Below are 25,339 nucleotides of genomic sequence, written 5' to 3' on the forward strand. Positions count from 1 at the left end.
GATCAGCAAAGTAATGTTGGAACATTTACAGAGACGCCAGAATTGTAACTTTGGGTGCTCAGTCTCTCTGCTGGGAGGCTCCTAAACAGCCTAAATGCACTGCTCTGATATTGTCATTGTTACCTGGGGCTCTCAGGGAGGCTCTGGCATCTGCAGCAGCTGAGTCAGGCCCTGCCCTTGGGATTGCTGCCAGGCAGGTGTGTCCATGGGAATGGGGTGTCCCAGCTTCCCTGTGACCTGTGGGGCTGTGGGCAAAGCAGTCCATGGGAAAGGGGAATGAGCTGAGTCCCCTCCCTGAGATCCCATCATGGGCACACCTGGGCATCTCCTTGCTGTGTCCTTCCAAGTTCCTCTCCTTGCTCTGAGCTGCCCTCCTGGCTGCAAATCTGTGCCAGAGCCTCTTGGACTTCCCTGAATGTCCCACGGGGAAGGGCAGAGATGCCACAGCTGAGGAAATGCTGCTGGCTTTGCCAAGGGAGCCGTGAGTGTCCTTGGCAGATGAGGGTGCTGAGACCTTGCCCAGAGACCTTTAGAGAGGGTGAGACATTCAGGGATCTCTCTGCCCTGGGCAGGGTCTGGTTTATGCCAGGGTGACACAGGAGTGTGATTGTGCTCTGATTCCAGCCAAAGGTGCAAAGCCAGGGCAGTTGGGAACAAGCCCATCCAGCCCCTCACCTTCCCTAAGCCACAGGGAATCTTTTGCCTCTCACATCTCTCAATGGCAAGCTCTGAGTGCAGCAGAAATGCTGGGGATTTCTGACCTCAGAGAACCAGGAATGATGTGTGGGCAGGAGAACAATTCCTAAAACCATCTCCTGCCATACTTCAGAATTGTGTGTGCAGGTGCTACCAAGCCCTTCTGCTTTAGGAGTGATTCCCCTGACAAATTCTGAATTTCCAGCCTTGTCCCTCTGCCACATGGCCACAAACCCAGGGCAGCAGGGCAGGGATGGCTCCTGGAGAGCCCCCAGGCACAGGCCTGGCTGCTCCTGGCATACTCAGCACAGCTGGAGCTCAGGCAGGGACCTGGGTGAAGGTTTTCCCAGAGCAGGAACAAAGGAGAGTCCCAGCCTCTCCTGACTTGTCACTGTCCTTTATCCATGAACAGGTCCCCATGTGCAGCCACAGCAAATGTCCAACAGCAGCTCCATCAGCCACTTCCTGCTGCTGGCACTGGCAGACACACGGCAGCTGCAGCTCCTGCACTTCTGCCTCTTCCTGGGCATCTCCCTGGCTGCCCTCCTGGGCAACGGCCTCATCATCAGCGCCGTAGCCTGCAGCCACCACCTGCACAGCCCCATGTTCTTCTTCCTGCTCAACCTGGCCCTCACTGACCTGGGCTCCATCTGCACCACTGTGCCCAAAGCCATGCACAATTCCCTCTGGGACACCAGAGACATCTCCTACACAGGATGTGCTGCACAAGTATTCTTTTATGTTCTCTTCATTACAACAGGGTTTTCCCTGCTGACCATCATGTGCTACGATCGCTACGTGTCCATCTGCAAACCCCTGCACTACGGGACCCTCCTGGGCGGAAGAGCTTGTGCCCACATGGCAGCAGCTGCCTGGGCCAGTGCCTTTCTCTATTCACTGCTGCACACGGCCAATACATTTTCCCTGCCCCTGTGCCAGGGCAATGCCCTGGACCAGTTCTTCTGTGAAATCCCACACATCGTCAAGCTCTCCTGCTCCAAATCCCACCTCAGGGAAGTTTGGCTTCTTGCAGTCAGTGTCTGTTTAGCACTTGGCTGTTTTGTGTTCATTGTTTTCTCCTATGTGCAGATCTTCAGGGCTGTGCTGAGGATCCCCTCTGAGCAGGGACGGCACAAAGCCTTTTCCACCTGCCTCCCTCACCTGGCTGTGGTCTCCCTGTTCCTCAGCACTGCCTCATTTGCTCACCTCAAGCCCCCCTCTATCTATTCCCCATCCCTGGATCTGGCACTGTCAGTTCTGTACTCAGTGGTGGCTCCAGCCCTGAACCCCCTCATCTACAGCCTGAGGAACCAGGAGCTCAAGGCTGCAGTGTGGACACTGATGACTGGACAATTTCAAAAACATTAAACTGCTGGCCCGTTTCTGCAAATCACTTGTAATAAAAGTCGTCTTTGACAGTTCTTGTTCGTTTCATTTTGGAGGTTTTCTTTCTTAATTTCTTTCTTTCTTTCTTAAAGGTTTTCCTTTTTTAATCTTGTCCACAAAGAAATGTCATTGTTTGTGCCATTTCTCATTTTGTTTCTCTCCACCTTCCTGTGGCCACAGACTGTGTCAATGAGGGGCTGCACTCTTGCTGGTTTTAAATGAACTAAAGGGTCTCCCAGCAAAGTTTTCTCCAGAGATCTGCCTTTTGTTCCCTTCTCTGGAGCTGCAGCAGCAATGTCTGTGTGTAGAGCTGGGGACAAGTCAGGGGTGGCACTGAAGCTCTGCTCCTGCTGGCCACACCATTCCTGATCCAGGCCAGGGGCCTCCTTGGCCACCTGGGCACACTGCTGGCTCATGTCCAGCCTGCTGTCCATCAGTGCCCCAGCTCCCTTTCTGCCTGGCTGCTGTCCAGCCACTCTGTCCCTAGCCTGGAGCACTGCAGGGGTCATTGGGGCCAAAGTGCAGGACCCGGCACTTGGACTTGTTAAACCTCATCTTGTTGGGTTTGGCCCCTGGATCCAGCCTGTCCAGGTCCCTGTGCAGAGCCCTCCTACCCTGCAGCACATCAACACTCCCAGCCAACTTGGTGTCACCACGGTTCTATGGGGCCCTGGAGTGTCCCAATGGTCTCCATGATTCCATGAGGCCTCCCAGGGTCACAATGTCCCTTTGGTTCCATGGGACCCCTTGGTGTCACAAAGTCCCGTGGATCCTTGGGCCCCGCAGTGTCACAATGGCGCCTTGGTCCCCCAAGGCCCCACAGTGTCACAGTGGATCCTTGGTTCCATGAGGTCTCACAGTGCAGCAATGCTCTCCTTGGTTCCACACTGTCACCACTGGGCCTCTTGGGCACCATGGTGTCAAACATGTTTCCTTCATTCCATGAGTCCCTGAGGTGCAACACTGGCCCCTTGGTTCCATGGGGCCCTGCAGTGTCCCAGTGGCATGGGCCTCATGACACGAGGTCCTGCTCTGTTGCAATGCTCTGCATGGTGCCACAAGGCCCTGCAGTGTCACAGGGGCCTCTTGGTTCCATGAGCCCAAGAAAGAGGTGGCCTCTGGAATAGTAAAATTGATCAACAACCTCAGAGTGGCTGAGGATCCCTCACCATCACAACAGGAATGAACAGGATTGGACACAGATTCCTGGCTGCCCCAGCTTTGGGATGGTCCCTGGACCTGGAGCAGGAGCAGCTCTTGAGGGCCCCAAGGCCAGGGCTGTTGTGCTGGCCTGGGCAGATGGGATGGCAGGAGGGGCTGCAGAGCTCTCAGCACCTCAGGGAGAGGGGAGCAGGGCACCCAGGGAGCCTCCTTTTCCCTTGGCCAAGCACCTTCCCCCATGGCTGAGGTGTTGCCTTCGGTGGCGTGGTGACCTGGTTCACGAACGGCACCGTGACCAACCCTAGGTCGCTCGGTCCATGTGCTCGCAGACTCCAATGTGGTGGATGGCAAATGGCATTTATTGGTAAAAGATACATCATTCTATAGTATGTGTCCATTACATCACTTCCGTCTGCTTACATCATAAACTAAACTCTGCTGGCTATCAGGAGAGGGGCCCTATCTTCCCGTACAGCGTGATATCTTCCGACTGCCAGACCTTAACTAACTACATTTCCCCCCTCCCTATGCACAATTACCTTGGCTAAGACATAACAGTCTTAACGTTCTTAACATCTTAATAATCTTAACATCATAACAATCTTAACCAGATAACAATCTTAACATACTAAAAGCATCCTATTTTTATTCTATGCTTTATAACAATTACAAACTCATATTAAAAGCATAAGGTATGTTAAGCAAGAGATAACCGGGGTGTAACTGGGAATAGCTAAAGGGAATTTCAAACAAGAACATTTTTAAAGCAATTGCTGGCATTCTATCAACATGATGCTAACTTTCTCTAGGCGACTTTTAACAAATGACACAAGCTTATTCAATATACAGGGTCCAAAAATCAATGCTACCACAATCATTATGACCGGTCCTGCTAAGGTAGATATGAGTGGCCAGCCACAGTGAATGGTCAAACCATGATGTAAACCGATTCTGCTGTGCTTCCCGTTCTCTTTTCTGCTTTTCTAATCCTTCTCGTAATTTGGCCGTGGTGTCCCTCACCATTCCTGTGTGATCTGCATATACACAACATTCTTCCCTCAGTGCAATGCATGTCACAATCCGCAAGGTGGGATTCGTGATGTGGTTCTTTTAGCCGGTCTTAGAGTACAAAAGATTATCAGCAAACCAAGGACTTAAACAGCAAAACACACTTTATTGAGTGCTCATCAGCACTAATATGCAATAGAGGGAAAAGAGGAGAAAGCAAAGCCTAAGGAAAAGAGAGTAAGGGGATTATAGCTACCAACGTCAAAGTCCACTCAGCCGTCCAACGATGCAGTCTTCTGTCCATTGGGGAGATCTCAAAGGAAGGTCAGTTTGGGGTGTGATTTTATAGTCTTTTGCAAAGCGAGGGGCGCAGGGCCAAAACCAGAGGAGACTGATTATTGTTGTGTAAAAACACTCGCTTGCGGTGAGACTTCTCCAGGGTCAAGCTGTTCAAGTATAAGCAATTTATTATAAGGGTAAAAAGAGGGGAGACCCGTGTCCGCCACCAGCCTCGGCGTCCATGTGGTCAGGAGGAGGAGGGAGAGAGCGGGCAGAGCAGGGGAGGTTGGAAAAGGGGAGGGAGGGAGTAAGAGAGCAACAGAGGGAAAGGGGAGGGAGGGAGTAAGAGCAACAGAGGGAAAGAGGGAAAAACCAGAGGGAGAGAGCAGGAAAGACTAGTGAGAGGGGTAGGAGCAGGGAGAGGGGGCTGAGAGTTAAGAGTGGGGGAGAGGGGTAAAGGGGTAAGAGGTGAGGGAGAGGGGTTCAGAGGTAGGAGAGAATAGTTAAGAGAGCAAAGTTCTTGTTACAATCCAATATATCTTTTTCTATAATGAATATTCTAATTCCCAGTAACCAATCACTATGAGACACACCCAGTAAAGAATTTACATACAGCCTATGAGCTTCCCTATATTAACATACAGTGTTGCATTTTAAATTCTACAAAGCTTTACAAGTTCTTTCCTTGCTTCTTGACCTTTGGACTTTCTATCAGCAGAAGGACATTGTTTTATCAACAGGGATTCTTCTCTAGCTGGCTAGGCTATTGTTCTTTGGTTAACCAGTACTCAGTATCCTATGACTCAAAGCAGACTTTCCTTGCTACTTCGATTCTAGCCTTCATATTTTAGAATCTTCTGCCAAACAATCACATTCATAAGGGTTCCCTGTTTCACCCTCCCCAACAACTGATGGTCATTGTGATGAATTCCATTGCGCAGGGGGCAGGTGTAGGGTACGGAGCGATCCATGTCTTGCAAGCCTCTGCTCACCAGCAGGAACGAGAGCCGTGAGTCATGGAGATCCCGTTGTGCAGGTTACCATGCACAAGCCTCTGCTCACCAGCAGGAACGAGAGCAGTGTACCGTGCAACCACCTGCAAACAATCACTTAGCAAACATCCACCTCAGCTAGGCCCAAACCCCCAAAGCAAGTCCCTTGTGATATTCAGGGTCTCAGTCTCTGTCCTTGAGACAGTTGTGAGACAGATGAGGGACTCTTCGGACCATCTCTTACGTGGGTGACAAGGTGGGAGTTGCAGCTGAAGCCTTTCCTACATTCCCAACACTCACAGGCCCATTCCCCACTGTGGATCATCTGGTGGCAGATCAGGCTGTTGCTCTGGCTGAAGTTCTTCCCACACTCCAAGCACTTGTAGGGCTTCTCCCCATCCTGAAGCTGCTCATGGACCACCAGCTCAGAGCCCCAGCTGCATCTCCAGCCGCCTTCCCAACACAGGGTGGGTCTTTCCTCTTCAGAGTACCCTGGACTGGGTTTGGAGCCCCTCTTCCTGTGGGATCTCCAGGGTTTTTCTACCCCATTAGATACTTGTGCCCTGGAGCTGCTCAAAATGGCCGCTTCCATGAGGTTCTGCCGTGGGGATTTGTCCTCCCTGGTCTCCATCCTCAGCTCCTTGTCTGGGGGAGCAAGGACAAGGAGAGGATGGGATTTGCCTCCGTGCCAGAGGGAAGGGGAAGGAGATCCCCCCAGTGCGTCCCCGGCAGGACGGCGTCGGCAGCGGGGTTGTCCTGCAGCCGGGGGCCATGCTGAGCTGGGAGATGGAGCAGGAGTGAGGGGGAAAGGGGCACTGACTTCCTCCTCACCTGCCTGGGTGTCCTGGGGCATCTTCCTCTTCCTCACAGCCTCCTCCTCCATCCAGTTAAGGTTTGGGAATGGGAAATCCTGGTTTGGGGAAAAATACAATTCATGAGCACATTGGATTAGGGGGTTCCTCCTGCCCAAGTCCATCTCTAGAAATCACAAGTTATCCATAAAAACTTCCAAAACATCAAGATTCAGCCCTAAAAATGCCTCTCAGGAGTTCTCCATCTCTGGTATCTCCCCTTTGGTGTTCAGGGGTTCCCTCCTGTCCAAGCTGCTGGGAGTCATGCTTGTACTGGGGGGTCCTCTGTCTACTCGATCCCATCCCTCCTCAGGCTGCTGGGAGTGCCAGGAATCCAAAAAGTTCCCCCCATTTCCATCTCCCCACTTAGGGATGCTGGGACCCCCCAGCGTCCCCCCAAGGGGCATTTTCCGCTCAGCTTTGCAGTCCTTAAGTCACAAATATCCCCTCCCCAAAAACCGAACCCAGGAACCTCCCACAATATCTGGGCTGAGTTCCCCCTCCCCAGTCACCTGTGGGATGGGGGTGATGATCCCACTAGTGGGGGACTGTGAATTCCGGGAGTTCTTGACCTCTTGGTTCCTTCTCCTTTCCCTGATCCTCTTTTGTCCCTCCTCTTCCTGTTGAAATGCATTTAAAAAACTATGGTCTGTCCCAAGGGAAGAACTCACCCTTGGTGTTGTATAAGGTTAGTCCCTACCTAACCTCCCTTTGCTTTTCCCTATCCCATTGGCTGTAACCCCCCTGTATCCCCTCACCACCCCTCCCCCAAGTTTAAGAGATAGCACCCGAGGAATCTCAGCCTCTTCCTTGCCCTGGGTGATCCACATGAATAAACCCAGGACCACGTCTCGTAAGTCTGAGCCTTCTTTACCTAAAATATTTTAGGTCCCTGTTGTATATATTTTGAGACCCCTTCCCGCCCGTGTTCTGTGAAGGGCGGACACATCCCCATGGGGGACAAGAATGAAGGGGTTCGTGGAGTATTTACAACATCTTCCTCCCTCTCCTCCCCTTCCATCCCTTTTCTTTCTCCTCCCTAACATCAGCTCCTTCTCCTGCTTCCATTCTTTCTCATTTTCTTTCTTCATCCCTCCTCCCCCAGGAGCAGTGACACCCTCGGTGCCCCGTTCCCAAACCCCTCACAGCCCACGGCAGGAGTGGGGATGGAGCCGGGACAGATCGGGATGGGCAGCGCGGGGCTCTCCGCTGCTCCCACCCGCTGGGGACGGGGGGAACCCGGCCCGGGGAAAAGGAGAGGGAAACTGGGAAAACTGGGGGCTGCAGATCCAACCTGGGGCTGGCTGGGGACCCTGGCTGGGGACTGCCAGCCCTTGGGGCTCCTCTGGGGAGATGCAGGAGGGGGGAACGCAGAGAGGGCTGGGGGATCCCAGGAGTGGCAGCACTGGCAGGGACTGGTTTGTACTGGGATCATCCTGGCAGTGGCTGGGATTGCACTGGCTGTGTACTGACATCATACTGGGATCATACCGGGAGCAGCTGGGCCCATGCCAGGAGAGACTGCAATCACACTGAGGGAAACTGGGATCATACTGGCAGTGAGTAGGAAACTGCAGGGAACAATTGAGACCAGGTTGGGGGCAAATGGGATATAATGGCAGTGACTGGGATCATGCTGAGGCTGACTGGGAGCACCTGTGAGCAACTGAGGTCATGCCAGGAGCAACAGGCAGGAACTGGGAGTGACTGGGTGCATGCTGGGGGTAACTGGAAGCAACAGGACTTATACTGGGATGAACTGGAATCATGCAGGAGGTGACTGAGATCATACTGGCAGGGAGTCCAGCTACGCTGAGGCTGACTGGGAGTGGTTGAGAGCAAATGGGATCATGCTGGAAGGAACTGGGATGGACTGCCCTGTGCTCCCCAGAACACCAGTATCGCCCCCATATGTCCCATAAGTCTCCCCCAAACTCTTCAGGATCCCCGAGTGCCCCCTCAGTGACTGTTTGGGACCCCCCAAAGCGTCCCTGGATCCCTGAATGCTCCTGACTCCACAGACGCCTCTTCCAGCCACTGCTGGGAATTCATCTCCCATCATCCCAGAACACAGTTCCACGCCAAAACCTCCTGCCGTGCCCCACGCCCTAAAGAGCCCGGTTAGAGCTCCCCAGGTTCCCCCCAAGTGCTCCCGAGCCGTATACATTCGCCCCGAGGACCTGCAGCCACGGCTCGGATGCAAAAGTGTTTCCCAAGTGCCTTCCCACACCGCCAAACCCGCCTTCCGAGCCACTTCCGGGACTACAGCTCCCATCATGCTCCGCGGCGCCCATAGAGCGCTATTCCAGCCGGGACTTCATCTCCCGTCATGCCCCACGCCTCATCGGAACCCATTGGAGCTGTGCTTACAAATCCCGTCATGCTCCGCGGGCCCATTAAACCCTATTATACCGGCGCCTACAACTCCCATCATTCCCCGCGGCCCATAGATTCCCTGTTATAGCCCCCCAAGTGTCCATCCGGACCCCAAAGGGCCCCCAGATTCCCCTCCCTGACCTCCAAGTGCCCCCCTAGACCCTCAAATGCTCCCCCAGACCCCAAATTGTCCCACAGAATCCCTAAGTGCCCCTCCAAGTGCCCACCCGGCTCCCCCAAGTGTCCTCCAGACACCCAAGTTCTCTCTAAATTCCCTTCCCAGACCCAAAACTGCCTCAAATGTTACCCGGAAAAGTCTCCGTGGACCACAAAGAGGCCCCTTTTGTGTTCCCTGATTTTCCTCCCTGTTTTCTCAGACAGTTCTCCCCTGTCTGAGAAAATGATAAAAAAGATGATTAACGAACTAAAAATAGGAATAATTTGCATAAAGAGGGAGAAATAGTGGTCAGTTAATTAATGAAGGGAATTGTGGTACTTAAAACCAAAGACCAGTAATGTTTTTAGTTGCTAAAAATGTATCAATTATTTTATATAAATATTAAAATTAGTTTATAAAAAGATAGACTAATATTATTATAAAAATTAAAATTTTATTTTTATTTATCTATTAGATTTTAATTATAAAGAAAAATTGATAAATGTTTTCGATGTTTTGGGATGTCAGTCCCAGGTGGGCGATGTCAGACATGCTGAGGCTCGGGGTGAGGAGCAGGTTGTCCAAACAGGGGCAGCCCACAAGGGGCTCATTCTTCTCCATGACCAGACCACCTCAGGAGACATTCAGCATCAAGATCACTTGGGGAATGCTTCTGTCACCTCTTCTCTCAACTAGAAAATAGAAAAATACACCCTTGATTTAAATAAAATAAAAAACATGGTGGATTTTCAAATCTTCCTCCTTAACAGAACTCCAAACTGACTCCAAGCAGCTGCACAAGCCTTGGACTTGAAGACAGTGGAAGGAAGAGAAAGAGCCCCCAAGGCTTTCTGTATTTTAATGAACCCCAGGGTGGATTTGGGGCTGAGTCCAGGACCCTCAGGCACTGAGAGAAGGTTGAAGAAGCTGCTTAAGGAGTCAGACGCAAAACTCCAAGTCCCCTGGAGCATCCCTGGGCCCCACTGACTGCCGGCTCCTGGCACACTCAGCCATGGCATGGTCCAGGCTCACGCTGGGACACCTCCTGCACCAAAATTCTACCCTGGCAGGGACTTTTCTTTCTCCTCCCCTCCAGGCTGAACCTGCCAAGCCGCACTTTGGGGAGGTTTCCTTCTCTTGCCACTGCCAAGGAAAGCTGTATCTCCTGCTGTTCACAAACAGAGAAGGGCTGCTGGGGGATGTGGGGGTTGGAGGCTGCCTGGGGTGCAGTGACCATGAAATCATCGAGTTTTGAAATATTCTGTGAAAGAAGGAGGAGCATCAACAAAACTCCTACACTGGACTTCCAGAGGGCAAATTATGGCCTATTCAGGATGGTTCTTTGGTTGCTAATGAATCAGGTACAGATTTTTTTAAGGGTAGGAGTCCTTAAACAAAGGGGTCCAGGAAGAACTGACATACTTCAAGAAAGAAATCTTCATTCCTTATTGGGGTGGATATGGTTACCAAAGATGAGGAAAAGGCTGAGGTACTCAACACCTTCTTTGCCTCAATTTTCAACAGTAAGACAGGTTTTCCTCAGGACAAGTGTTCTCCTGAGCTGGTAGATGGGGACAGGGAGCAGAACAGCCCCCTGTAATCCAGGGGGAAGCAGTCAGAGACCTGCTGAGCCACTCAGATGCTCACAGGTGGATGGGATCGGATGGGATCCATGCTAGGGGGATGAGGGAGCTGGTGGATGAGCTCCCCAAGCTGCTCTCCATCATTTCTCCTCATCAGTCCTGCCTCACTGGGGAGGTCCCAGAGGACTGGAGGTGCCAGTGTGAGCCCATCCCCAAGAAGGGCTGGCAGGAGGCTCTGGGGAACTGCAGGCCTGTCAGCCTGAGCTCGGTGCATGGTGAGGTTTTGGAACAGACCCCCTTGAGTGCCATCACACAGCACCTCCAGGATGGCCCAGGGCTCAGACCCAGCCAGCGTGGCTTTAGGAGGGACAGGTCCTGCCTGACCAACCTGATCTCCTTTTATAACCAGCTGACCCGCCTGGTGGGTGCGGGAAAGGCTCTGGATGTGTCGAGCTGGACTTGAGCAAGGCCTTGGACACGGAGAGCCACAGCATTCCCTGGAAAAGCTGCAGCCCACGGCTTGGACAGGAGCACTCTTTGCTGGCTGCAGAACTGGCTGGAGGCCGGGCCCAGAGAGTGGTGGGGATGGTGCTGCATCCAGCTGGTGTCCAGTCCCTGGTGGTGTCCCCAGGGATCTGTGCTGGGCCCAGGCCTGGTTAATATCTTCACTGAGGGTCTGGCTGAGGGGGTCGAGTCCAGCACTCACAAATTGCAGATGACACCAAGCTGGCTGCAAGTGTGGATCTGCTGGAGGGCAGGACAAGGAGACACAGCTTTAAGCTGCACCAGGGCAGGTTTAGGCTGGACAATAGGAAGGAGTTCTTCCCAGAAAGGCTTATTGGGAATTGGAATGGGCTGGCCAGAGGGGAGGTGGCGGAGTCACTGTGGTCTGGGGGAGTGACATCAATCTGTGCTTAATAATTGATTTAAAACAATTGCTTTAAAACAATTGCTTCAAAATTGCTTCCTGCTTCACCCTGAGTGTCTGTGCTGGTTTTATATTAGTTGATATTTGTTGAGGAGGAAAGAAGCCACCCGTGCAAATGTTTATTCTAGGAGGGGGCTGCTAAGAGTTTTCTCTGTGCTTAGCAAAACCAATAGCTGGCTGGCTCCGAGAATTGTCAAGCTATTAAATAATTTTGAAGCTGAGTCTGCCTCTGTGAAATCCACATTTTAAAGGCAGGCAAGCCCAGGAAAGCTCTCTGTTGTTTCCAGCTGTGAAGAGTTAACTGGGTGCTGGTCAGGCCGGCCCTGCTCCAGCCTGGCCTGCACTGAGCCGGGCTCCGCCAGGCCCCGGGAGCGGCTCTGGGCTGGGCCAGGCCCCTTCACCACGGCCCGCACGGCCCCAGCGGCTGCCGGGCACAGGGAGGGGAAGCCATCGGCCCGCAGCTGGGATTGAAGGGAGCAGGGGCCTGGGACCAGCCATGTGGGCAGAACAGCCACGACTGTTCTGGCTGGGCCCCCTGAGATCTTGGCACAGCCCCAGGGCAGCATGAAATCCATCACTGTGACTGCTTCGGCCACTGCCCGGCAGAAACCATCATGAGCATCTGCAGGTCTGGGTGAGATATTAACTCTTTTGGTGCACAGATGAGACCTGCAGACCTTGATCCTCTCCTTGGGTGAGAGAAAAGGACAGAGTTGGAGACTGTAATAAAGAATTAGATGAATAAAAATTCGAAAGAAAAGGTTTAAATAAAGTATGTGTAGTTATAACTGATGAAAATATGGAATGAGGAATTCTCCTCCAGGTCGAGGTAGAATTCCTCTTCCAAAGTTACAGATTGCAAAAGAACCCCCCCCCCCAGATAACAAACCTCAGCAGGCACATCAACTCGGAGGAAAGAACAGGACGAAGACCATCATAGAAACAAAAGAACTAGCCTGAAAGTCTACCTCCGGACCTAGGCAACGCCCGGCCGACTTCAACCGGAGACCATCAAGCGAAACAAAAGGGACGAGCCTCAGGAAAATGGTCGTTGCCAGAATTGAACACCACACCCGCCAAACCTATGCTAGAGTAACTCAATCAAGAAGGACAAAGAAGAAACAACTCCTCCGAGATATCCATCGGCACTAGCCCGGATCCCTCGACTCTGCTGTGATGAAATATGTTAAAATACATACAGACTCACTTTGCATTTGAGGAGACTCTGCCCGGACACTTACTGACTCAATTTTCTAGGCCAGGAAATCCATTCACCCGACAATCAGGGACACTTGGTGAATGGAAACTGATTGGAATTCTAGCCTGGGGCATAAAATCCCTATAAAAACCCAGGCCAAAGAACCCTCGGACGTGGATTTGGGAACACCTATACCTTGCGTATAGACCCTGTCCACCCAGCGCTGCGCTGTTCATTTATTGTGGTTTTTCCTCGCTGTTTTGCTGTTTTGTTAATTTATAATAAATTTATCTTTTCTTATCTTTAATCTGCCGTTGCATTTATAACAGAGACTAATGCCATAAGTATGGTAGGCTACAGCTGTCTTCAAATGTCATTGAATTAGAGAAAAACTCTCTCCAGGGCAAATGATGCAACACTTTGCCTCACAATCCATCAGCCTTAATTAGAGTGAGAGGTAAGTCTTAATCACAATCTGATTAGAGCAAATCAACATTGTGTGAATGGCAAGAAGAATTTGCTTGTCAACAGATGAATATGTCTCACTGAAGAATGAACAAAATCTGCCTTTACTTGGAAGAAATGAGACATGGAGCAATGCAGTATTTGGGTTTTATCCAGTGGTAAATGGGGCAAGAAGCTGTAACAGCTCACCTGTTTTACAGAACACAAGCACTGATACAGCCAATAGTGCACCCACACTGAAGGGATCTTCAGAACATTGCTTTATTTCTTAACAAGAAATGGGAGCAAAATGCTGGCATTTATCTGAGCTGGAAGCCCTGTTCCTCTCCTGTTTCTCCTTGAGCACACTGTTCTCTGCAGACTTCACTGTGCAGCCCATCAATCCTCTCTTGGCCAACAGCTAAATGGCACAACTACCAAAACACAGGTGCCAGCATCATCACCCCAGCATTATTCCAGCACTGCTCTGCAGGTGCACAGCAGCACAGAATGGCTTGGCTTGGAAGGGACATTTAAAGGCCATCTAGTGCAGTGCCCTGCAGTGAGCAGGGACACCTTTGGATCAGGTTGCTCAGAGCATGAGCTTGAATGTCAGCAGGGATGGATGCCCACCTCTCTGGGCAACCTGTGCCAGGGTTTCAAAACCCACAGTGTAAAAAACATCTTCATTAGGTCTAGTCTGAATCTACTGTCTTTTAGATTGAAAACATTCCCCCTCAGTCTTGTCACAACAGGCCCTACTAAAAATTCTGTCCTGTCTTTTCTAAAAGCTCCCTTAAAGTACTGAAAGGTAGCAATCAGGTCTGCGTGGAGCCTTCCCTCTTCCAGGCTGAACACCCCCAGCTATCCCAGCCTGTCTCCAAAGCAGAGGGGCTCCAGCCCTCAGAGCATTTTGTCCCTCCTCTGGACTAGCTCCAACAGGACCATGTCCTTTCTGTGCTGGGCACCCAGAGGTGGATGCAGTACTCCAGGTGGGCTCACACCAGAGCAGAGGGGTGGTGGAATCACCTCCTTCAAGCTGCTGGGCAGCCTCCTTTGGGGGCACATGGCTGGCTCATGTCCAGCCTCTCTCCTTGCAGCAGCCACAAGTCCTTCTCAGCAGGGCTGCTCTCCATCCCTTCATCCCCCAGCCTGTGAGATCAGCTGGGCTGGGACCCTGTCATAGCCCTTGGACAGAGCTGCTGGGCAGGATGAGCTCCCTGGTGAAGAAGGCAGATCCCACTCCCCACACAATTCCACCCTGGCCATGAGGTCACAGCAGCCTGTGGGGTGACAGCAGGCTGAGGTGACAGCAGGCTCTGAGGTCACAGAGGTCCCAGAGCCCCGTGGTTGCACAGCACCACGAGGACCGAGCAGTCAGTCCTTGACCACGACTGTTGCGGCAGCAGCGGCGGCGGCAGCAGCGGTGCTGACATTGGGACAGCGGTGTCAGGACAGTGGTGGCAGCAAGAGCTGCAGGACTGGCAGAGGGCAAGGCACCATGGCCTTTGCTCTGCGCCTCCTCCTCCTGCTCCTCCTGACAGTGGCCCTGCCTGACAGGGCTGCCCAGGCTGCTCCGCAGCGAGCACAGGGAGCAGGTGAGCCCGCAGCCTGGCTTCCCTTTCCTGGGACAGCACTTCCTTCTGGGAAGAGTTGGGGATGGTTTTCCACAGGGCTTTAGGGAGGGTTTCCTCTGTGGGAGGGAGAGAGTCCCCAGGGGCTCTGGGCTGGTCCTGCTGCCTCTGCAGGGATGTTGCACAGGGCCTGCAAAGAGGGTGGAGAGTGACCAGAGCCAGCCCAGAGCTCCCCAGGCCCCTCTGCAGCTCTGGCCATGTCCATTGACATCTGGCTCCCACAGCCTTACCCAAACCCCTTGCAGTGTCCAGTTCCCTAAGGCAGAAGGGGATCCCAGTGCACCATGGCCATGGTTCTGATCTGTGCTTCTTTCTAGATTGGGATCATGACTTGAATTATTTGGGATCGCTGGTGAATGAGACTTTGAAAATCTCAGAGAATGCTGGAGGTAAGTTCTGAATTGCTACTTGTACTGACAGAATAATCTGTCAAGGTGGAAAGTGCTCACTTATGTGCTGTTTCTGTTAAGGTCGCGTGAGGGTTGAAGGATTCTGGGAAATTTTTCTCTGCTCCCTTCTGGAGCCTTGAGTGATCCCACAGCATCGCTGTCAGTGGGAGGAAGGAGCATTTAGCTGTCCATCTTCTACCTGTGTGCAATGCCAGTGTCTCCTTCCATGTGCTCTGTGCAGCCACAGAGAGGAGCAGAGAGGGAAGGGGCTGTGCCCAGGGCTTTGCCTTGCACAGCTCCTTTGCCAGCCACAGGGAGCCTGAGGATCTCCTACAGCCATGGGAGCTCTTCTGTCCTACCTTTCCTTGCAGCCAAGCCTCTTGGTGAAGGTGATCTGGCTTCCCAACCCACGTCCAGGACTGAGGCTCTGGGAGATGGCGAGGGTAGGTGAAGGCCTTTCCCCCTGGGAGAGCTGCCAGCTCAGAGCCCAAAGCTCAGCCAGGGCAGCATCACTGCAGGTGTCAGGACAGAGCCGTGCACGTGTGTGCCCTCACCCTGCGCCATCCCCTCACCTCTCCCGTGGCTCAGTGCTGCCTGTGCAGATGAGCAGAGGTGACAGAAGCTTCTGTGGCTGTTGAGTTACAGGTGTGCCTGCAGCGAGGACTTTCCCAGCTCCTGGGTTGGTAACTGTACGCGAGCCCGGCTCCCATCGCAGGGGTGAGTGGTGTGTCCCTCCTGACCCCACAGGATGAGCACTGGTTTTCTGGGATCCATTCCTTCAAAGGGGAACTATTTTCACTTAAGGTCCTCCAAGTGGAAAGAACAAAGCTGCAGGACACCAGAAACTCCATGTGCCATCGAAACTCATGAGGAAAATGCTAAAGAAAATGCTGCAGGGAGGACAAGGTGGGTCCATGTCCCTCAGCCTTCTCCTGAGACTCAGCAGCCAGGGGCTTTCTTTGCACAGCAGGAAGCGGATCCATGGCAGCCTCGCTGCCCCACTGTTGCTTTCATGGCCTGCAGGGCTGTTTCCCAGCCTGGCCTGGCTGCAGCTTCTCCCCAGCCTCTGCAGAAAGGCATTTGGCATCAGCAGGCAGGGAGCCCAAAGTGCAGCAAGGGTCATGCTCACACTGAGATCCCCTGCAATTTCTTGGTCCCCAGGTAGATCAGAAAGGGCAGCTATTTGGATGAGGTTAGGCCCTGGCCAATGCCAAAAAATTTTCAGGGATTCTTGATCCTTAACCACGCCTTTGACAAGCATTGCCTCCTGAAGTTTCCCCAGTGGTGAATGGTTCCATCTGATCCAGCTGCCCCTTTCTGCAGAAGTGGACAGAGCAGCTGTGCTGAAGGCGGCGTTTCCCAGAGGAAGCAGTGGCCCATGGGCAGCCTCTGCTGCAGGAAGGGAGGCCATGCCAGGCACAGTCACAGGAGGTAATTGCTGTGCCTCTGGGCCTGAGCCCTGCTGAGGCTTGAGCTGCCATCTCTGCTGCTTGGCAGTGCAGGCACAGCCTGGCCAAGACCGGCACAGCCCAGAGGAATTATCCCCAGCAGGCTCAGGGCACTTGGCTACTGAGCAGTCCTGCTGGGGTCCATCCATGGGAGACACGTCCCAAAACCTGGCAGGGGCTGCAAAGGGGTGCCCGTGGTGGGGAATGGGCAGAGGGGGAGGCCAAGGCTCCAGTGTGTCCTGAGAGGGCCTGGCTCTGCCCCCTTGGGCTGGGAGAGCTGTCCAAGGGAAAAGAGGGATGGAGACAGAGAGGAAGGCAGGAAGGGAGGGAGAGAGGGCAGGAGTGAGGGAGGGATAGTTGTGCAACTGCCTGCTGCAGTTTTTCTCCATTGCTTTAGCAAGACTTTCAGCTGTAGCTGTGAGAGAGCCCCAATGGGCCTTGGGCTGCTCCAGCCACCTCTTCCAGGGATGTTGCACAGGGACTGCAAAGAGCTTGGAGAGTGACCAGACACCAACCCAGAGGTCCTCTGGCCCCTGTGCAGCTTTGGCCATTGTCCTCTAACATTTGGCACCCAGGGTCTTACCTGACACCCTTGCAGTGCCCAGTTGTCAAAAGTAGAAGGGGATCTCAGCACACCATGGCAGGGTTCTGATCTGGGCTGCCTTCTAGATTGGAATCACAACTTGCATTATCCAGAGGCCCTGCTGGATGATGGCTTGAAACACTTGAGAAATGCTGGAGGTACGTTCTCAATGGTCCTTTCCTGGCAGAATAAGCAGTTTCAATGTCCTGGCACCACTGCAGGTGTCAGAACAGAGACATACACGTGTGTGCCCTCGCCCATCGCGTTCCCCTCACCACTGCTGTGGCTCAGTGCTGCCTGTGCAGATGAGCAGAGATGACAGAAGCTTCTGTGGCTGTTGAGTTACAGGTGTGCCTGCAGGGAGGACTTTCCCAGCTCCTGGGTTGGTAACTGCACGCAAGCCCGGCTCCCATCGCAGGGGTGAGTGGTGTGTCCCTCCTGACCCCACAGGCTGAGCACTGGTTTTCTGGGATCCATTCCTGCAAAGGGGAACTGTTTTCTCTTAAGGTCCTCCAAGTGGAAAGATCAAAGCTGCAGGACACCAGAAACTCCATGTGCCATCAAAACCCATGAGGCAAATGCTGAAGGAAATGCTGCAGGGAGGACAAGGTGGGTCCATGTCCCTCAGCCTTCTCCTGAGACTCAGCAGCCAGGACCCCTGCTCTGGCCCTGTCACCCCCCACCAGGGATGTTGCACAGGGCCTGCAAAGAGGGTGGAGAGTGACCAGAGCCAGCCCAGAGCTCCCCAGGCCCCTCTGCAGCTTTGGCCATGTCCATCGACATCTGGTACTCACAATCTAACCCAAACCCCTTGCAGTGCCCACTACCCCAAGGCAGAAGTGGATCCCAGCGCACCATGGACGTGGTTCTGATCTGTACTGGCTTCTAGACTGGGATCAGGACATGGATTATCTGGAAGCCCGGCTAGATGACAGCTGGCAAGACTTGGAGAATGCTGGAGGCAAGTTCTCAATGTGCTTTTCCTGATGGAATAATGTCAAGGTGGCAAGAGCTCACTCATGTGCTATATCCCTTAACATAATCTCAGGGCTGAAGGATTCTGGAAGCCTTGCCCTGCTCCCTTCTGGAGCCCTGAGCGATCCCACAGCATCGCTGTCAGTGGGAGGAAGGAGCATTTAGCTGTCAATCTTCTTCCCATGTGCAATGCCAGTGTCTCCTTCCATGTGCTCTGTGCAGCCACGGAGAGGAGCAGAGAGGGAAGGGGCTGTGCCCCGGGGCTGTGCCTTGTGCAGCTCCTTTGCCAGCCCCAGGGAGCCTGAGGATCTCCTACAGAGCCACGGGAGCTCTTCTGTCCTGCCTTTCCTTGCAGCCAAGCCTCTTGGTGAAGGTGATCTGGCTTCCCAACCCACGTCCAGGACTGAGGCTCTGGGAGATGGCGAGGGTAGGTGAAGGCCTTTCCCCCTGGGAGAGCTGCCAGCTCAGAGCCCAAATCTCAGCCAGGACAGCATCGCTGCAGGTGTCAGGACAGAGCCGTGCACGTGTGTGCCCTCGCCCTGCACGATCCCCTCACTACTGCTCAGAATTGGCAGCTTTTTGGAGGAGGGAGGGCCCTGGCCCTGGCCCAAAAGCCAAGGCATTTTTTGAACCTTATCCCCATATTTGACAAGCATGAGGTCCTGAAAATACCAGCACCCAAATCAAGAACTTCTCCATCTGGTTCAGCTGTGCCTCTTCCTTTCTCAAGGGATGGACCAAAAGACCATGCAGGTGGAGACGTTTCCCAGAGGAAGCAGTGGCTCATTGGCAGGAAAGAAGGCGATGCCAGGCACAGGCCCAGACACAGGAGGTAATTGCTGTGCTGGGCTCAGCCCTTGGCAGGGCTGTGTGCCAGCAGCTCTTCCCCTAGGGCTGGCCCTTGCATGACCCAGCAGCAGCCAAAGCTGGAGGCACCTCGGCTTCCAGGCCTCTGGAGCTCGTTTCCAGCTCCTGGGAAATGGGACTCATGCACCAACATCTATCCCACTGCAGCTGCTCCCAGAGGTAGCCGTGAGCGCCCAGAGGCCCAAGGCACAGGAGCAGCCCCGAGCGGGAGCCCTGCCACGAGCCTAGGGCCACAGCCAGCCCTGGCTCCCAACTGGGCAAGGGCTGCACTGGCCCCTGACAGGGCCTGGCTCTGTTCCCTTGGGCTGGGGGAGATGTCATGGAGAAGGGAGGCTCAGGGGTGGCAGTGGCTGCTCAGGGATGGGTTTGGCCTGTGTCCCTGGAAGGAGCCACTGCCCAAGCAGCTGTGCTGTCCCCCGGGCTCTGTTCCCGGACTTCTGGGCTTTGCTGGGTGGCACAGCCTGTGCCAAGGGCCAACAAGGTGCCTGCAGGCCCCAGCTCTGGGGGAAACAGAGAACGTCCTGGACATACCCACCGTGCTGCCAGCTCAGCAGTGCAGCACAGCACGGGCTCTCACTGCCCATTGCTCCCACAGATGCAGCCAGCACCACAACACGTGTTCCCAATTCCCAGAAGGACATTGGAAGAGGTTTCTGTCAGGGAACACGCTGTTGGCCAGAATTAATGGCAGGCCTGATTTGTTTGGTGCATGTACTCGTTTTATGTGGTGTTGGAATCTGGTATTGCTGGAAGACAAAACGGTGAGTGTTTTGTTCATCTTTCCCTCAAACAGCTTCTTTTGAAAGTCTATTGTAGAATAGAAACATTCCCAGTGAGGCTGCTGTGGACCTGTAGATAGTCAGTGGTTGTCCAAATAACTCTGCCAAGAGTTCTGCTGCTGCCCAAGCCTTTAATTGGCCTCTTAATTGCTGGGCCTTGTCCTGGGGAGCCCGCTGGGCCTGCAGCCAGTGCTGGCTCCCACTGAGGCTGCCTGGCCAAGAGCAGCCCCAGGAGCAGCAGGCAGAGGCAAAGCAAGGTGGGCAGGAGAAAGAGCGGGGACGAGATTGCCCTTGAAAGGCAGAGGCGCTCTGGGGCCCGCTCCTGGCCAGGGACCCTGCCCAGAGCCATCCCCTGCTCGCCGGGGCCTTGAGGGGCAGCTGTCCAGCTGGGCCAAGCTGTGCCAGCAGCTCCAGCCGTGCTGGGGAGCCTTGGCCGCTCTGGGCCCTGCTGTGCAGGAGGGTCCCTGCGTGCCAGCGGCAGCTGGGGGCCTCAGCCACCTCCTCTCTCCACAGGAGCACCTCTGCACCTCCAGATGTCCTGCCAAACACGTTAGTCTGGGAGACCTGCACCTGTCATCCTCCATCTGCAAGCCAGTGTCCGTTGTCCCTGCCACAGCTGCATTATCAGCTTATTGCTGTGCCGCCACCACCCAGAACAGGACCCTCTGTCCCTGCAGGTGCTGGCCCTGGTGCCTGGCCAGGCCTGAATGTGGGCCCCTCCTGCCAGGGAAGGGCTTGAGCAACACCTTTGGGCTTCTGCTCTGGGCTCTGGCTGGTACCACCAGCACTGGCACAGCTGCTTGGCTGGCCACAGCCTTGGCTGGGCAGGCAGCAGCCGGGCATGGGGCACCATGTTGACTTTGTTTTTCATTTTTAGAAATTAGAAATTTTTAGAACCCTTTAGAGATATTGTTGGTAGCAAATAATCTCCAAATGTTTCTTCCCAATATTCACAGTTGTTTAGGATTTTTCAAATTAGTTTTAGAATTCTGAAAAGGCGACCTTGTTTTGCCTTTGCTTTTCATTTTTAGAAATATGAAATTTTTAGAAATATTTAGAAATATTTTTTGTAGAAAGAAATCTACAATTATAGACTATTATTTCCATAGTAGTTCTGTATTTTTCAAGGTAGTTTTAGAATTCAGAAAATCTTGGAACATTTTTACACAGCTAGAATAAAAACTGAAATTGCATTCAATTGGTAATCTTTATTCTAGGAAGAACTAAGACACCCCAAAACACCCAGCCTACTGGAGAGGCTCTTTTCCCGCTGGAGATTTGTACCTCGTCTCAACAACTAACCTAAGACCTTTCCCCAGATATTTTTTGGGACTTCTGACAAGCTCCCCTCTTAGGCTTCAGAGGGAATCTTTGAGCACAGTGAGAATCTCCCGCTGTGCAGGAGGGTCCCTGTGTGCCAGCTGCAGCTGGGACCTCAGCCATCTCCTCTCTCAATAGGTGCCCCTCTGCAGCTTCACAAGAACGACCAAACACCTCCCTCAGGGACACCTGCACCACACATTTCACATCTCCATGCCCATGCCCAATGTCCCTGGCACAGCTGCATTACCAGCTTGCTGCTGTGCAGATGCTGCCACCACCCACAGCAAGGCCCTGTGTCCCTGAAGGGACCCGCCCTGCTCTGTGGCCTGGACTGAAGGTGGGTCCCTCCTGCCAGGGCAGGGCCCAGCACAGCTCTTCTGTTCCAATAAAGAGATGGAGCTCTCACCCCAGTGTCCAGCTGGTACCACCAGCAAAGCCCACACAGCACCAGCCCTGGCTGAGCCCCATGTCCAGGAGCAGGCAGGGCTGACCAGAGTGTGGGTGGCAGGAGCCAGGCAGGGGCTGCTGTGACCAGCAGCGGGGCACTGAGGGGCTGGGGGAGTCCGTGTTGAGCGTCCCTGGGATGAGGGCACATTTCCTTCAGTGGCATCACCTGGGCCTGCACCTCCTCCAGTGCCATGCCCTGGAAAAGAGGAAACCATCAAGAGCATCTCCTGGGACACTGCCTGACCAGCAATGTCAGCAGGCAAAACCAAGGTTTTGTTTAGCAATGACCCTTTGAAGAAGTCAAAGATTGACAGTCAGGGCAGTCCAGTAGTACAGATGGGAGTACTTCCCTCTGGGAAGGGGCTCCTGTCACTTCACAGTCTCCATCCCCCGCCGGGAACCGCAGAACTCCGGCCAGCCCTGCTCCCCCCCGTGCCCTTGTCAGACCTGGGGGGGAAGAGGCTGAACCGGAGCCCTGTGACCTCTTCAAAAGCCAGAAACCAAAGAGAAAGAGAAATTCCTGGGATTAAGGTTTAAAGGGTGGTGTTCACAGGTTGATGTCACTCTTCAATGGTTAAAACTACTGTCAGTTCTCAGAAATGGCCAGTTACTGGCCAGGAGGAAAAACTCCCATCAGCCTCCAGCAACCTTAACTTCCATAGCTGTTTCTCTTTTTTTTTAAATGTCAATATATCAAACACCACAGCAGTAGCAGCCCCAGTGTTCCACTCTCTCTGACACCACAGCAGTGACAGCCCCAATTTCCTCCTCCCTGTTACACCTGTCGTGGTTTTAAAGCATTAGTTCAAAAATCACTGGAAAACTTATTCATTTCTTGCTGTGAGATGTGGATTATGAGAAGGGCAAAAGATGCTTAAAACTTAAAAGGAATAGAGTAAGTGTCGTGGTTTTAAAGCAGTAACTAAAAGAAATTACTAGAAAACTCACTTATTTCTTCCTATGAGATATGGATTAGAACAAGAGCAAAACAGGCTCAAAACGTCAAAGGAATAAATAAAGTTTATTAATAAAACTACAAGAATAAGAACACCAGAAAAAACTTCCAGAAAACACTTTTAACCCCCACTACCCACCATTCTCTTGTTCACATGATAACATAGAGACAAAAAACTTTGGAACTTTGGTGTTTAAAAAGTCCCAATTCCTGTTAGAGTCTTTTCATCAGACTTTGTATAGTAAAAGAAGTCTTCTGCTAATCTATGGAGTTTTTCACACGAAAACCATTTCTGTTATAGTTTTCTATTTTCCTGATGCCAGCTGCCCAGAAATCTGTCACCAGTTCACTCCTCCCATTTCACATCACTCTGAGGTGTGTATGGGTCAATGAGTCTAGGGGTGTCATTTTTGAGGATGAGTTATTCAAAGGCAAAAGTTCTTTTCATCTGTCTCTGTGAGCTTCCCTGGAAACAGAAGTTTTCTCTTTGCCTCTCAAAATGCATCAAATCTTCAACTATTACTTCTCCCCGCTCTGTTCCAGCACCTCACTGTATCACAATTACTCCACCTCTTGCTCAAAATCCACACTTTGAACACTCCATTCCTCCCAATATACTCTGTCATGAATTAAAGGAGTTTTTTCAGGACACTATTATCCATCCCCATAGCTTTAACAGACAAATATTTCAGCTTATAAAGCATCTCCTTATTCTCTCTTCCCCATCTAAAACTTAACTCTTTTCCTCACTGTCTTTGGTCGTTTTATGATGTCTTCTTCATGTTGATTGTCTCTCTCTCTCTGTCTCTCTGGGAAAAAGGAGTAATCTGTACGTTTTATCCAGGTAGTAAAAGAGTTAAAGTCTTGGAAAGCTGCAGATGTTGATGGTGTCAGGTTTCAGTCCAGCAGCAGAAACTGCAAACCAAGCCAGGCCGGCCGGCTCCGTTTCTCCCCCCCCGCCCTCTGCGGCCTTGTCCGGCCTGGAGGGGGGAGGAGGCCGAGACAGAGCCTGTTACCTCGTCAGAAGCCAGAAACCAAAGAGAACAAGAGAGCCCTGGCTTTACATCTCAAGGTGGTGTTCACAAGTTGATCTCACTTTTCAATGGTCAAAACTTCTGTCAATTCTTAGAAATGACCAATAATTGGTCACAAGAAAAGACTCCCATCAGCCTCTCGCAGCTCCAACTTCCTCCCAGCTCCCAAAGCTATCTTAAAGGTCAAGTCACTCCATGAAAAAGCCCTACCAAATTCATGAACCATCTCAAAAATCTCCACATATTTCCACAAAATTCACGAAAAATCCCCCAAAATTCCCTAAATCTTTTCAATATCCCACAAAATTCCAGAAGCATCCCAAAAAATCTCCACAAATCTCCACAAAATTCAAGGAAAATGCATCAAAATTCTTCACGTCTCCTCCAAATCCTACAGAATTCAAGAGAAATTCCACAAAAATACAGAAAAATCCCACAAAATTCCCTAAATCTTCTCAAAACCCCTCCAATTCCAGAGACATCCCACCAAATCTCCACAAAATTCCACAAAATCTAAGAAAAATCCCACAAAATTCTTCAAGTCTCTTCAAAATCCCTCAAGATTCCAGAAAAATCCCATAAAATTATTTAAACTTTTGCAAAATCCCATAAAACTCAAGAAAATCTCAACGAAATTGCAAAAACTAAAAAAAATTCCTAAAATTTCCCCAAACTGTACTAAATTCCAGAAACATCCCACCAAATCTCCATAAATTTCCACAAAATCTAAGAAAATACCTTAAAATTCTTCATGTCTTCTCAAAATCCCAGAAAATTACAGAAACATCTCACAAAATCTCTTGAATATCCAAAAAAATTCAAGAAAAATCCCACAAAATTCAAGAATAATTCCACAGAATTGCAGAAATCTTCTCAAAACCCCACTAAATTCCAGAAACATCCCAAAAAATCTCCACATATTTCCCCAAAATTCCAGAAAAATTCCTCAAAATTCTTCCTGTCTCCTCAAAATCTCAAAAAATTCTAAAAAAATCCCTCAAAATTCAAGTCTCCTTAATATCCCACAAAATTATGAAAAAATCCCACATAATTCCCTAAAAGTTCTCAAAACCCCACCAAATTCCAGAAACATCCCACAAAATCTCCTCAAATTTCCACGAAATTCCACAAAAATCTCACAAAATTCAAGAGAAATACCTCAGAAGTCCCACAAAATATATTTAGAAAGAAAGATCCCACAAAATTATTTAAATCTTCTCAATATCCCACAAAATTTCAGAAAAATCCCACAAAATTTGAGAAAAGTCACACAAAATTATTTAACCTACATTTGTCTTGGCAGTTTTAGATCTCGGCTGCTCTTGCCCCTCTTCTGCTTGCCACCTGAATTTTAGCAGTACAGCTGCAATTGCCTCTTCCAATCAGTGCTACCCACTATGCTTTTGTGATGGGGAACTCAGGATTTTTGTTTCAGGCATCATGAGTAGCAGACATTAAAATGCTCCCAGGTCCCTGAGCACTAAGTCGAGGGGAATTGAAGCCACACAGGTCACATTTGCAGTGCTCAAACACAGCCCTGTTGCTGCTGCTGCTGCTGAAATAGAATCAACTGACAGAGGCCATCACAGAAATTGCCTCTGCAGTGGCAAATAAAATGAAAAAATCCACCAGGAGAAAGAAAAACCAGAACTTCCCAATTCACTTCATTGTTTCTTCTGAGCAGCAGAAGAAAAAGGAACAGGGCACCTTTCAGGCAGTTCCACAAGCTCAGGGTTCTCATTTCCTGGGGAATCTGAGATGCAATTGGTCTTGTTAAAAGGATAAAAGCAAAGGGAATGAATTGGGAATTATTAGGAAAAATGACCCTTCTTACACACAAAGTTCA

The 25,339-nt window shown here is 51.6% G+C and overlaps 3 protein-coding genes across 4 annotated transcripts in view; all 3 read left to right on the forward strand.

Moving 5' to 3' along the window:
* Nucleotides 1-25,339, forward strand: part of LOC147646572 (maestro heat-like repeat-containing protein family member 7) — a 386,235-nt gene that overhangs the window by 352,609 nt on the left and 8,287 nt on the right. The window lies entirely within an intron of this gene.
* LOC147646582 (olfactory receptor 14J1-like) lies at nucleotides 1,079-2,117 on the forward strand. Its single transcript, XM_086873279.1, has one exon. The coding sequence runs from the start codon at nucleotides 1,132-1,134 to the stop codon at nucleotides 2,062-2,064; it is 933 nt and encodes a 310-aa protein (XP_086729405.1). The 5' UTR covers nucleotides 1,079-1,131; the 3' UTR covers nucleotides 2,065-2,117.
* Nucleotides 14,387-20,932, forward strand: LOC147646583 (uncharacterized). The gene is made up of 14 exons (XM_086873273.1): nucleotides 14,387-14,657; nucleotides 15,011-15,082; nucleotides 15,454-15,525; nucleotides 15,728-15,799; nucleotides 15,887-15,988; nucleotides 16,406-16,513; nucleotides 17,200-17,271; nucleotides 17,462-17,533; nucleotides 17,621-17,722; nucleotides 17,931-18,074; nucleotides 18,444-18,515; nucleotides 18,819-18,920; nucleotides 19,551-19,716; nucleotides 20,248-20,932. The coding sequence occupies exons 1-14, from the start codon at nucleotides 14,561-14,563 to the stop codon at nucleotides 20,471-20,473; spliced, it is 1,479 nt and encodes a 492-aa protein (XP_086729399.1). The 5' UTR covers nucleotides 14,387-14,560; the 3' UTR covers nucleotides 20,474-20,932.

The sequence above is a fragment of the Cyanistes caeruleus genome, unplaced genomic scaffold (assembly GCF_971803275.1).
Source record: "Cyanistes caeruleus unplaced genomic scaffold, bCyaCae1.hap1.1 HAP1_SCAFFOLD_91, whole genome shotgun sequence".
In the NCBI taxonomy this organism is placed as follows: domain Eukaryota; kingdom Metazoa; phylum Chordata; class Aves; order Passeriformes; family Paridae; genus Cyanistes; species Cyanistes caeruleus.